This window comes from Mobula birostris, chromosome X, assembly GCF_030028105.1.
Source record: "Mobula birostris isolate sMobBir1 chromosome X, sMobBir1.hap1, whole genome shotgun sequence".
Classification (NCBI taxonomy): Eukaryota; Metazoa; Chordata; class Chondrichthyes; order Myliobatiformes; family Myliobatidae; genus Mobula; species Mobula birostris.
The window spans coordinates 3,367,747-3,380,388 of record NC_092402.1 but is presented as its reverse complement, the minus strand read 5'-3'; the positions used below and the strand labels follow the sequence as shown (position 1 = coordinate 3,380,388).

General features: G+C 46.1%; 1 protein-coding gene across 1 annotated transcript in view; it reads left to right on the top strand.

Moving 5' to 3' along the window:
* LOC140191840 (zona pellucida-binding protein 2-like) overlaps window positions 1-12,642 on the top strand; it is a 131,044-nt gene that overhangs the window by 106,830 nt on the left and 11,572 nt on the right. Inside the window, exon 9 of the mRNA XM_072249627.1 lies at window positions 2,324-2,498. Within this exon, the coding sequence (XP_072105728.1) occupies window positions 2,324-2,498 (175 nt within the window). The remainder of the gene's footprint in view (window positions 1-2,323; window positions 2,499-12,642) is intronic.

The following is a 12,642-nucleotide window of genomic DNA, read 5'->3' as shown; positions in this document are numbered from 1 at the left end:
TGAGATTAGTGGTTGATTTCAGCAACACATTATATATGTTTTGAGAATACTAGAATATAAAGCTGAGGATGTAATGTTGAGACTGTGTAAGGCACTGGTGAAGCCACACTTGGTGTATTGTGAACAGATTTGGGACCCCTATCTAAGAAAGGATGTGCCGACATTGGGGAGGATTCAAAGGACATTCACAAAATTGATTCTGGGATTGAAAGGTTTATTATAGGAGGAGCATTTGATGACCCTGGGCCTGCACTCACCGAAGAATGAGGGGGATCTCATTGAAGCCTATAGAATGTTGAAAGGCCTCGATAGAGTGGATATGGAGAGGTTGTTTCCTATAGTGGGGGAGTCCAGGACCAGAGGACACAGGTAGAGTGGATATGGAGAGGTTGTTTCCTACAGTGGGGGAGTCTAGGACCAGAGGACACAGATAGAGTGGATGTGGAGAGGATGTTTCCTATAGTGGGGGGAGTCTAGGACCAGAGAACACAGACAGAGTGGATGTTGAGAGGATGTTTCCTATAGTGGAGGAGTCTAGGACCAGAGGACACAGATAGAGTGGATGTGGAGAGGGTGTTTCCTATAGTGGGGGAGTCTAGGACCAGAGGGCACAGATAGAGTGGATGTGGAGAGGATGTTTCCTATAGTGGAGGAGTCTAGGGCCAGAGGACACAGATAGAGTGGATGTGGAGAGGGTGTTTCCTATAGTGGGGGAGTCTAGGACCAGAGGACACAGATAGAGTGGATGTGGAGAGGGTGTTTCCTATAGTGGGGGAGTCTAGGACCAGAGGGTGTTTCCTGTAGTGGGGGAGTCTAGGACCAGAGGACACAGATAGAGTGGATGTGGAGAGGATGTTTCCTATAGTGGGGGGAGTCTAGGACCAGAGAACACAGACAGAGTGGATGTTGAGAGGATGTTTCCTATAGTGGAGGAGTCTAGGACCAGAGGACACAGATAGAGTGGATGTGGAGAGGGTGTTTCCTATAGTGGGGGAGTCTAGGACCAGAGGGCACAGATAGAGTGGATGTGGAGAGGATGTTTCCTATAGTGGAGGAGTCTAGGGCCAGAGGACACAGATAGAGTGGATGTGGAGAGGGTGTTTCCTATAGTGGGGGAGTCTAGGACCAGAGGACACAGATAGAGTGGATGTGGAGAGGGTGTTTCCTATAGTGGGGGAGTCTAGGACCAGAGGGTGTTTCCTGTAGTGGGGGAGTCTAGGACCAGAGGACACAGATAGAGTGGATGTGGAGAGGGTGTTTCCTATAGTGGGGGAGTCTAGGACCAGAGGACACAGATAGAGTGGATGTGGAGAGGGTGTTTCCTATAGTGGGGGAGTCTAGGACCAGAGGGCACAGATAGAGTGGATGTGGAGAGGATGTTTCCTATAGTGGGAGAGTCCAGGACAGGAGGACACAGATAGAGTGGATGTGGAGAGGATGTTTCCTATAGTGGGGGAGTCTGGGACCAGAGGACACAGATAGAGTGGATGTGGAGAGGATGTTTCCTATAGTGGGGGAGCCTAGGACCAGAGGACACAGATAGAGTGGATATGGAGAGGATGTTTCCTATAGTGGGGGAGTCTAGGACCAGAGGACACAGATAGAGTGGATGTGGAGAGGATGTTTCCTGTAGTGGGGGAGTCTAGGACCAGAGGACACAGATAGAGTGGATGTGGAGAGGATGTTTCCTGTAGTGGGGGAGTCTAGGACCAGAGGACACAGATAGAGTGGATGTGGAGAGGATGTTTCCGATAGTGGGGGGAGTCTAGGACCAGAGGACACAGATAGAGTGGATGTGGAGAGGATGTTTCCTGTAGTGGGGGAGTCTAGGACCAGAGGACACAGCCTCAGAATAGAGGAATGTCCAGTTAGTACGCAGATGCAAAAGAATTTCTTGAGCCTGAGGGTGGTGAATCTGTGCAACTCATTGCCACAGGTGGCTATGGGAGCCAGGTCATTGGGTATATTTAAGGCAGAGATTGATAGATTCTTGGTTAGTCAGGGCATGAAGGGAGGAGGTTGGGTCTGAGAGGGAAATGGATCAGACATTATGAAATATCAGAGCAGACTCAATGGGCCAAATGGCCTAATTCTGCTCCTGTACCTTAAGGCCTTATATAAAACTACACCCACATGTAGACTGCAGATTACCCAGGGTGACTGAAATTTCCCACACGTTGGCATTCCATTGCATTCCCATCCCGCTGTTCCTCCCTGTCGTATGCGTGGCTTTCCCCTGGGTGCTGCAGTTTTCCTTCCACAGTCCAAAGACGTACTGGGTAGGCGAACTGGCCATTGTAAATTGTCCCATGTTCACTTTCAGGCACGGAGGCGTATCAAGGCTTTCTTCAAGAAGCAGAGTATTGCCCTTAACCATATGAAGAACAAGCCTACGTTCTACTACATTGAGAATTCCCTGAAAACAACCCGAGTGGATCATTGTCGGCCAGGTTTCGGGAAAAACAAGCTAATTCATTTGGATTGTTCTGAATGCTGTGGTGAGTTCCGAGCTGATCTTCGTATTATACTGACTGAATCTTATAGATTGGGGCGGTAATGGTTAGCACAACACTTTGCTGTACCAGCGACCCAAGTTCATTTCCCACTGCTGCCTGAACGGAGTTTGTATGTTCTCTCCATGACCATGTGGGTTTCCTCAGGGTGCTCCAGTTTTCTCCCACAGTCCAAAGATATACCAGTTGGAAGATTACTTGTTCATTGTAAATTGTCCTGGGGTTAAACTGGGGATTGTTGGACAGCACGGCTCGAGGGGCCAGATAAGTCTATTCTGCGCTGTGTGTCAATAAAGAAATAAACATAAAACAGTACAGCACAGAAACAGGCCCTTCGGCCCACAATGTTATGCTGAACCAATTAAATTAGTGATCAAATGGCCAACTGAACTAATCCCTTCTACCTACACAATGTCCATATCCTTCCACTTTCTTCACATTCCTGTGTCTATCTGAACACCTCTTAAATGCCTCTAATGTATCTGCCTTTTCTACCACCCCAGGCACATTCCAGGGGTGTGGCTAGAAACCCCATCACTCTCTGTAAAAAGAAATGCTGCTCACATCTCCTTTCAGCTCTCACCTTAAGTGCATACCTTCTGGTTTCAGACATTCCAATCCTGGGGAAAAGATGCTGTCTGTCGACTGTCCCTATGCTTCTCATAATCTTATAGACCACTGTCAGATCTCCTATCAGCCTCCGAGCTCCGGAGAAAACAACCCAGGTTTGTCCAGCCTCTCATTAAAACACACGCCCTCTAATCCAGGAAACATCCTGGGAAACCTCTTCTGCACCCTCTCCAAAGCCCGAGATCCTTCCTCTGATGGGGCAGCCAAAACTGTATGCAGCACTCCAAATGTGGCCTAACTGAAGTTTTATAACGCTGCAGTGTTTACTGATCTTTGAACTCACTGCCTCGACTAATAAAGGGAAGTGTACTTTCTTAACCAACCTATCACCCGTACATTTTTTATAGCTCTGAGATCCTGTAAGGCATCAAGAGTGCCAGAGGTGCACCAAAACTCTTAGCAAAATCCAAATTCTAATTCTATCCTGATGTGGCTTCTCAACCTGAAATGTCGACACAGATACAGCTCGAGTAGCTGAGCTCATCCAGCAAACTGTTCATTGCCACGAGAGATTCCGCAGATACTGGAAATCCAGAGCAAAACACGCAAAATGCTGAAGGGACTCAGCAGGTCAGGCAGCATCTGCGGAAATGATTAGACCCGGGTTCCGCGAGAGGTCGCCAGGGGTTTCACGAGAGATCGTAATTTAAAAAAATAAACACCGTTTTTTTGAACTTCCTGCAACACACAATGCTAGTGCTCGTAGTGGTGGGCAGTGATCGAGCAGCTCCCGTTAGCAATCTCGCTGGAGGTCTCGCAGCCCAGTATGGCAGTGCGCAGTAGGTCCGTGTTTATTTAGTTGAGTCCATTCTCATTTTTTGATGCGAGGTAGGGGAAGCTGTTAATAATTGGTGAGCAGTGTATTGCATGGAGGGGAGTTCTATAGGCCAGGGGCCCCCAACGACCGGAATAGAGGTGATAAGTGGCTAATACACTCAATTTCCTGTCTAAAAGGGTTTATCTAACGAATTTAATATTAAACACAGAGCGCATATTTTCCTCGCATGAATAAGTCAATTATTGGGGAAGACAGGAGCTTGAAGTGAGTGTTGAACGAACTTCCAGCAGAAGTAGTAGAGGCAGGTTCGATATTATCATTTAAAGAAAAATTGGATAGGTATATGGACAGGAAAGAAATGGAGGGTTATGGGCTGAGTGCAGGTAGGTGGGACTAGGTGAGAGTAAGAGTTCAGCACGGACTAGAAGGGCCGAGATTGCCTGTTTCCGTGCTGTAATTGTTATATGGTTATATAAGTCACTTATAAGGCAATAGCATAATAACATTCTAAGTAACGTTTGGATATTAAACACACAGCACATATTTTCCCCGTATGAACATATAAAATCATTGCAACGCACCAATATCGCTGAATCAGTGGGAGCCCTGGGCTTGTTTCCCTGCAACAAGACGGTCCTATCGAGGGGTGTTGGGAGACAGCGATACTCGAATGGGGTTCCTTATGTCCAGTCTATTCCACGATTTAGTTTTCGTTGCATTCATCGCAGAGATATGTTGGAAATGGAAGCAATGTTTTCAGTGCTTTCGTGGCTATCTCAGGATATTTAGCCTTGACTTTGATCCAGAATGCCGGCAGAGATGTTATGTCAAACATACTTTTCAGCCCGCCGTCACTTACAAGCTCAAGGAGTTGATCTCCTTCCCGCGCTGACATGGATGACGCGCGGGTAATGACCTCGAGCACGTTCAAGTTCAACAGTGCGCGTGACAGGGAATGAGGAAAGGTGCAGCTGACTCATATCGCCAAATCATATCATCTCCTCGCGGCCCGGTAGCACACGCTTTGGGGCCCGGCACCGGTCCATGGCCTGGTGGTTGGGGACCGCTGCAATAGGCTGATAATTGGTGAGCAGTGTATTGCATGGAGGGGAGTTCTGTAGGCTGATAATTGGCGAGCACTGTATTGCATAGAGGGGAGTTCTGTACGCTGATAATTGACGAGCAGTGTATTGCATAGATGGGTGTTCTGTAGGCTGATAATTGACGAACAGTGTATTGCATAGAGGGGAGTTCTGTACGCTGATAATTGGTGAGCAGTGTATTGCATAGAGGGGTGTTCTGTAGGCTGATAATTGACGAGCACTGTATTGCATAGAGGGGAGTTCTGTACGCTGATAATTGACGAGCAGTGTATTGCATAGAGGGGAGTTCTGTACGCTGATAATTGGGGAGCAGTGTATTGCATAGAGGGGAGTTCTGTACGCTGATAATTGACGAGCAGTGTATTGCATAGAGGGGTGTTCTGTACGCTGATAATTAACGAGCAGTGTATTGCATAGAGGGGAGTTCTGTACGCTGATAATTGGTGAGCAGTGTATTGCATAGAGGGGTGTTCTGTAGGCTGATAATTGACGAGCACTGTATTGCATAGAGGGGAGTTCTGTACGCTGATAATTGACGAGCAGTGTATTGCATAGCGGGGAGTTCTGTACGCTGATAATTGGGGAGCAGTGTATTGCATAGAGGGGAGTTCTGTACGCTGATAATTGACGAGCAGTGTATTGCATAGAGGGGAGTTCTGTACGCTGATAATTGACGAACAGTGTATTGCATAGAGAGGTGTTCTGTACGCTGATAATTGGTGAGCAGTGTATTGCATAGAGGGGTGTTCTGTACGCTGATAATTGACGAGCAGTGTATTGCATAGAGGGGTGTTCTGTAGGCTGATAATTGACGAGCAGTGTATTGCATGGAGGGGAGTTCTGTAGGCTGATAATTGACGAGCACTGTATTGCATAGAGGGGTGTTCTGTAGGCTGATAATTGACGAGCAGTGTATTGCATAGAGGGGAGTTCTGTACGCTGATAATTGACGAGCAGTGTATTGCATAGAGGGGTGTTCTGTAGGCTGATAATTGACGAGCACTGTATTGCATAGAGGGGAGTTCTGTACGCTGATAATTGACGAGCAGTGTATTGCATAGAGGGGAGTTCTGTACGCTGATAATTGGGGAGCAGTGTATTGCATAGAGGGGAGTTCTGTACGCTGATAATTGACGAGCAGTGTATTGCATGGAGGGGTGTTCTGTAGGCTGATAATTGGTGAGCAGTGTATTGCATAGAGGGGAGTTCTGTACGCTGATAATTGACGAACAGTGTATTGCATAGAGGGGAGTTCTGTACGCTGATAATTGGGGAGCAGTGTATTGCATAGAGGGGTGTTCTGTACGCTGATAATTGGTGAGCAGTGTATTGCATAGAGGGGTGTTCTGTACGCTGATAATTGGTGAGCAGTGTATTGCATAGAGGGGAGTTCTGTACGCTGATAATTGACGAGCAGTGTATTGCATGGAGGGGAGTTCTGTACGCTGATAATTGACGAGCAGTGTATTGCATAGAGGGGAGTTCTGTGGGCTGATAATTGATGAGCGGTGTATTGCATAGAGGGGAGTTCTGTACGCTGATAATTGACGAGCAGTGTATTGCATAGAGGGGAGTTCTGTACGCTAATAATTGACGAGCAGTGTATTGCATAGAGGGGTGTTCTGTACGCTGATAATTGGTGAGCAGTGTATTGCATGGAGGGGTGTTCTGTAGGCTGATAATTGACGAGCAGTGTATTGCATAGAGGGGTGTTCTGTACGCTGATAATTGACGAGCAGTGTATTGCATAGAGGGGTGTTCTGTAGGCTGATAATTGGTGAGCAGTGTATTGCATAGAGGGGAGTTCTGTACGCTGATAATTGGTGAGCAGTGTATTGCATGGAGGGGAGTTCTGTAGGCTGATAATTGGTGAGCAGTGTATTGCATAGAGGGGAGTTCTGTACGCTGATAATTGACGAGCAGTGTATTGCATAGAGGGGAGTTCTGTACGCTGATAATTGGTGAGCAGTGTATTGCATGGAGGGGAGTTCTGTAGGCTGATAATTGACGAGCAGTGTATTGCATGGAGGGGAGTTCTGTACGCTGATAATTGGTGAGCAGTGTATTGCATAGAGGGGTGTTCTGTACGCTGATAATTGACGAGCAGTGTATTGCATAGAGGGGTGTTCTGTACGCTGATAATTGGTGAGCATTGTATTGCATGGAGGGGTGTTCTGTACGCTGATAATTGGTGAGCAGTGTATTGCATGGAGGGGTGTTCTGTAGGCTGATAATTGGTGAGCAGTGTATTGCATAGAGGGGTGTTCTGTACGCTGATAATTGACGAGCAGTGTATTGCATAGAGGGGTGTTCTGTACGCTGATAATTGGTGAGCAGTGTATTGCATGGAGGGGTGTTCTGTAGGCTGATAATTGACGAGCAGTGTATTGCATAGAGGGGTGTTCTGTACGCTGATAATTGGTGAGCAGTGTATTGCATGGAGGGGTGTTCTGTACGCTGATAATTGACGAGCAGTGTATTGCATGAAGAGGAGGACGGTCAGCTGATAATTGACGAGCAGTGTATTGCATAGAGGGGAGTTCTGTAGGCTGATAATTGACGAGCAGTGTACTGCATAGAGGGGTGTTCTGTACGCTGATAATTGACGAGCAGTGTATTGCATAGAGGAGTGTTCTGTACGCTGATAATTGGTGAGCAGTGTATTGCATAGAGGGGAGTTCTGTACGCTGATAATTGACGAGCAGTGTATTGCATAGAGGGGAGTTCTGTAGGCTGATAATTGGTGAGCAGTGTATTGCATAGAGGGGTGTTCTGTACGCTGATAATTGACGAGCAGTGTATTGCATAGAGAGGTGTTCTGTACGCTGATAATTGACGAGCAGTGTATTGCATGGAGGGGAGTTCTGTACGCTGATAATTGACGAGCAGTGTATTGCATAGAGGGGAGTTCTGTACGCTGATAATTGGTGAGCAGTGTATTGCATAGAGGGGTGTTCTGTACGCTGATAATTGACGAGCAGTGTATTGCATAGAGAGGTGTTCTGTACGCTGATAATTGACGAGCAGTGTATTGCATGGAGGGGAGTTCTGTACGCTGATAATTGACGAGCAGTGTATTGCATAGAGGGGAGTTCTGTACGCTGATAATTGGTGAGCAGTGTATTGCATAGAGGGGTGTTCTGTACGCTGATAATTGACGAGCAGTTATTGCATAGAGGGGAGTTCTGTAGGCTGATAATTGGTGAGCAGTGTATTGCATAGAGGGGAGTTCTGTAGGCTGATAATTGACGAGCAGTGTTTTGCATAGAGGGGAGTTCTGTACGCTGATAATTGACGAGCAGTGTATTGCATAGAGGGGAGTTCTGTAGGCTGATAATTGACGAGCAGTGTATTGCATAGAGGGGTGTTCTGTACGCTGATAATTGACGAGCAGTGTATTGCATGGAGGGGTGTTCTGTGGGCTGATAATTGGTGAGCAGTGTATTGCATAGAGGGGTGTTCTGTAGGCTGATAATTGACGAGCAGTGTATTGCATAGAGGGGTGTTCTGTACGCTGATAATTGACGAGCAGTGTATTGCATAGAGGGGAGTTCTGTACGCTGATAATTGGTGAGCAGTGTATTGCATAGAGGGGTGTTCTGTACGCTGATAATTGACGAGCAGTGTATTGCATAGAGGGGAGTTCTGTAGGCTGATAATTGACGAGCAGTGTATTGCATGGAGGGGAGTTCTGTACGCTGATAATTGACGAGCAGTGTATTGCATAGAGGGGAGTTCTGTGGGCTGATAATTGACGAGCAGTGTATTGCATAGAGGGGAGTTCTGTACACTGATAATTGACGAGCATTGTATTGCATAGAGGGGTGTTCTGTAGGCTGATAATTGACGAGCAGTGTATTGCATAGAGGGGTGTTCTGTACGCTGATAATTGACGAGCAGTGTATTGCATAGAGGGGTGTTCTGTGGGCTGATAATTGGTGAGCAGTGTATTGCATAGAGGGGTGTTCTGTACGCTGATAATTGGTGAGCAGTGTATTGCATAGAGGGGTGTTCTGTACGCTGATAATTGACGAGCAGTGTATTGCATAGAGGGGTGTTCTGTACGCTGATAATTGACGAGCAGTGTATTGCATGGAGGGGTGTTCTGTAGGCTGATAATTGACGAGCAGTGTATTGCATAGAGGGGTGTTCTGTACGCTGATAATTGGTGAGCAGTGTATTGCATGGAGGGGTGTTCTGTACGCTGATAATTGACGAGCAGTGTATTGCATGAAGAGGAGGACGGTCAGCTGATAATTGACGAGCAGTGTATTGCATAGAGGGGAGTTCTGTAGGCTGATAATTGGTGAGCAGTGTATTGCATAGAGGGGTGTTCTGTACGCTGATAATTGACGAGCAGTGTATTGCATAGAGGGGTGTTCTGTACGCTGATAATTGACGAGCAGTGTATTGCATGGAGGGGAGTTCTGTACGCTGATAATTGACAAGCAGTGTATTGCATAGAGGGGAGTTCTGTACGCTGATAATTGGTGAGCAGTGTATTGCATAGAGGGGTGTTCTGTACGCTGATAATTGGTGAGCAGTGTATTGCATAGAGGGGTGTTCTGTACGCTGATAATTGACGAGCAGTGTATTGCATAGAGGGGAGTTCTGTAGGCTGATAATTGGTGAGCAGTGTATTGCATAGAGGGGTGTTCTGTAGGCTGATAATTGATGAGCAGTGTATTGCATAGAGGGGAGTTCTGTACGCTGATAATTGACGAGCAGTGTATTGCATAGAGGGGAGTTCTGTACGCTGATAATTGGTGAGCAGTGTATTGCATAGAGGGGAGTTCTGTACGCTGATAATTGACGAGCAGTGTATTGCATAGAGGGGTGTTCTGTACGCTGATAATTGACGAGCAGTGTATTGCATAGAGGGGAGTTCTGTAGGCTGATAATTGGTGAGCAGTGTATTGCATGGAGGGGAGTTCTGTACGCTGATAATTGACGAGCAGTGTATTGCATAGAGGGGAGTTCTGTGGGCTGATAATTGACGAGCAGTGTATTGCATAGAGGGGAGTTCTGTACGCTGATAATTGACGAGCAGTGTGTTGCATAGAGGGGAGTTCTGTACGCTGATAATTGACGAGCAGTGTATTGCATAGAGGGGAGTTCTGTACGCTGATAATTGACGAGCAGTGTATTGCATAGAGGGGTGTTCTGTACGCTGATAATTGGTGAGCAGTGTATTGCATAGAGGGGTGTTCTGTACGCTGATAATTGACGAGCAGTGTATTGCATAGAGGGGAGTTCTGTACGCTGATAATTGACGAGCAGTGTATTGCATAGAGGGGTGTTCTGTACGCTGATAATTGGTGAGCAGTGTATTGCATAGAGGGGTGTTCTGTACGCTGATAATTGACGAGCAGTGTATTGCATAGAGGGGAGTTCTGTACGCTGATAATTGACGAGCAGTGTATTGCATAGAGGGGAGTTCTGTACGCTGATAATTGACGAGCAGTGTATTGCATAGAGGGGTGTTCTGTACGCTGATAATTGACGAGCAGTGTATTGCATAGAGGGGAGTTCTGTACGCTGATAATTGGTGAGCAGTGTATTGCATAGAGGGGAGTTCTGTACGCTGATAATTGGTGAGCAGTGTATTGCATTGAGGGGTGTTCTGTACGCTGATAATTGGTGAGCAGTGTATTGCATAGAGGGGAGTTCTGTAGGCTGATAATTGACGAGCAGTGTATTGCATAGAGGGGTGTTCTGTACGCTGATAATTGACGAGCAGTGTATTGCATAGAGGGGTGTTCTGTACGCTGATAATTGGTGAGCAGTGTATTGCATAGAGGGGTGTTCTGTACGCTGATAATTGGTGAGCAGTGTATTGCATAGAGGGGAGTTCTGTACGCTGATAATTGACGAGCACTGTATTGCATAGAGGGGAGTTCTGTACGCTGATAATTGACGAGCAGTGTATTGCATAGAGGGGAGTTCTGTACGCTGATAATTGGTGAGCAGTGTATTGCATAGAGGGGAGTTCTGTAGGCTGATAATTGGTGAGCAGTGTATTGCATAGAGGGGAGTTCTGTACGCTGATAATTGACGAGCAGTGTATTGCATGGAGGGGAGTTCTGTACGCTGATAATTGGTGAGCAGTGTATTGCATAGAGGGGAGTTCTGTACGCTGATAATTGACGAGCAGTGTATTGCATAGAGGGGAGTTCTGTACGCTGATAATTGGTGAGCAGTGTATTGCATAGAGGGGTGTTCTGTGGGCTGATAATTGATGAGCAGTGTATTGCATAGAGGGGAGTTCTGTACGCTGATAATTGGTGAGCAGTGTATTGCATAGAGGGGAGTTCTGTACGCTGATAATTGGTGAGCAGTGTATTGCATAGAGGGGTGTTCTGTGGGCTGATAATTGATGAGCAGTGTATTCCATGAAGAGGAGGACGGTCAGCTGATAATTGATGAGCAGTGTATTCCATGAAGAGGAGGACGGTCAGCTGATAATTGATGAGCAGTGTATGGCATGAAGAGGAGGACGGTCAGCTGATAATTGATGAGCAGTGTATTGCATGAAGAGGAGGACGGTCAGCTGATAATTGACGAGCAGTGTATTCCATGAAGAGGAGGACGGTCAGCTGATGAGCAGTGTGAACATTGAATGGATTCACTGAACTTGGGCTGTGGCGTTGGCCTCTCCCTCCTGAATTACCTCCCCCAACTTCCCCTTACGCCCTATTAATTGACATATGGGAGCGAAGAAGGTCTACTGGTGTAGTAGAAAATTGGAAGGAAATTTTTATGCTGAAGAAGTTTTTATGGGCCGTGATTCAACTGCTGGCCTGCTGCTTTGCTGTTGTTGTAAACGTTGAGGAAGGTGGACTGTTAGAAGTAAATTGTAGTGTGAAGTTTTCGTATTTTTTGCAGTTTTCTCACTTCGTTATTTTTATGCCTTTATTACTATGGAACAACGGACACAAAAAAGAAGTCTGTCTTTACAGTGAAAGCCACTTATCAATGGGTTTGATATAGACTGGTGATCCTAGTTGTTTTCTTCCATTGCGCCTAGTCTGTGGCAAGCAACTTACAAATGTAGCAATGGCTCCAGCAAAGTTGAAAAGACAGTTAGCTACAAATCACAACCACATGACATGTAAAAGTGCTGATTATTTTAAACGACTATTGGAATCTCAAAACAAGCAGAGTAAAGTTTTTATTAATAAAGTCACAGTCGGTAAAAGGGTTCAGGAAGCAAGTTATTTAGTTGCAGAAGTTATTACCCAGAGAAGGAAAAGTCACACAGTTGGTGAGAACCTAATAATGCCAGCATGTAAAATTATAGTGGGTAAAATGCTAGGACAAGATGCTGGACTAGAAATTGAAAAAGTTTCACTCTCAAACAGTACGATAAGTCAACATATTGATGACATGTCTGTACTATTCTATGTTCTATGATGCTGAAGAGGTTCTGTGTGATAAACTGATAAACAACAGCTTCTCCTTCCAGGCTGATGAGTCAATGGATTTCAGCAATAAATCTCATGTGGTAGCATTTGTAAGATAATGGTGAAATTCAAGAAAACTTTTTCGGTTGCAAACAGCTGCCAGAAACAAGCAAAGACCAAGATATATTTAATGTTTTGTCTTCATATCTGGAAAC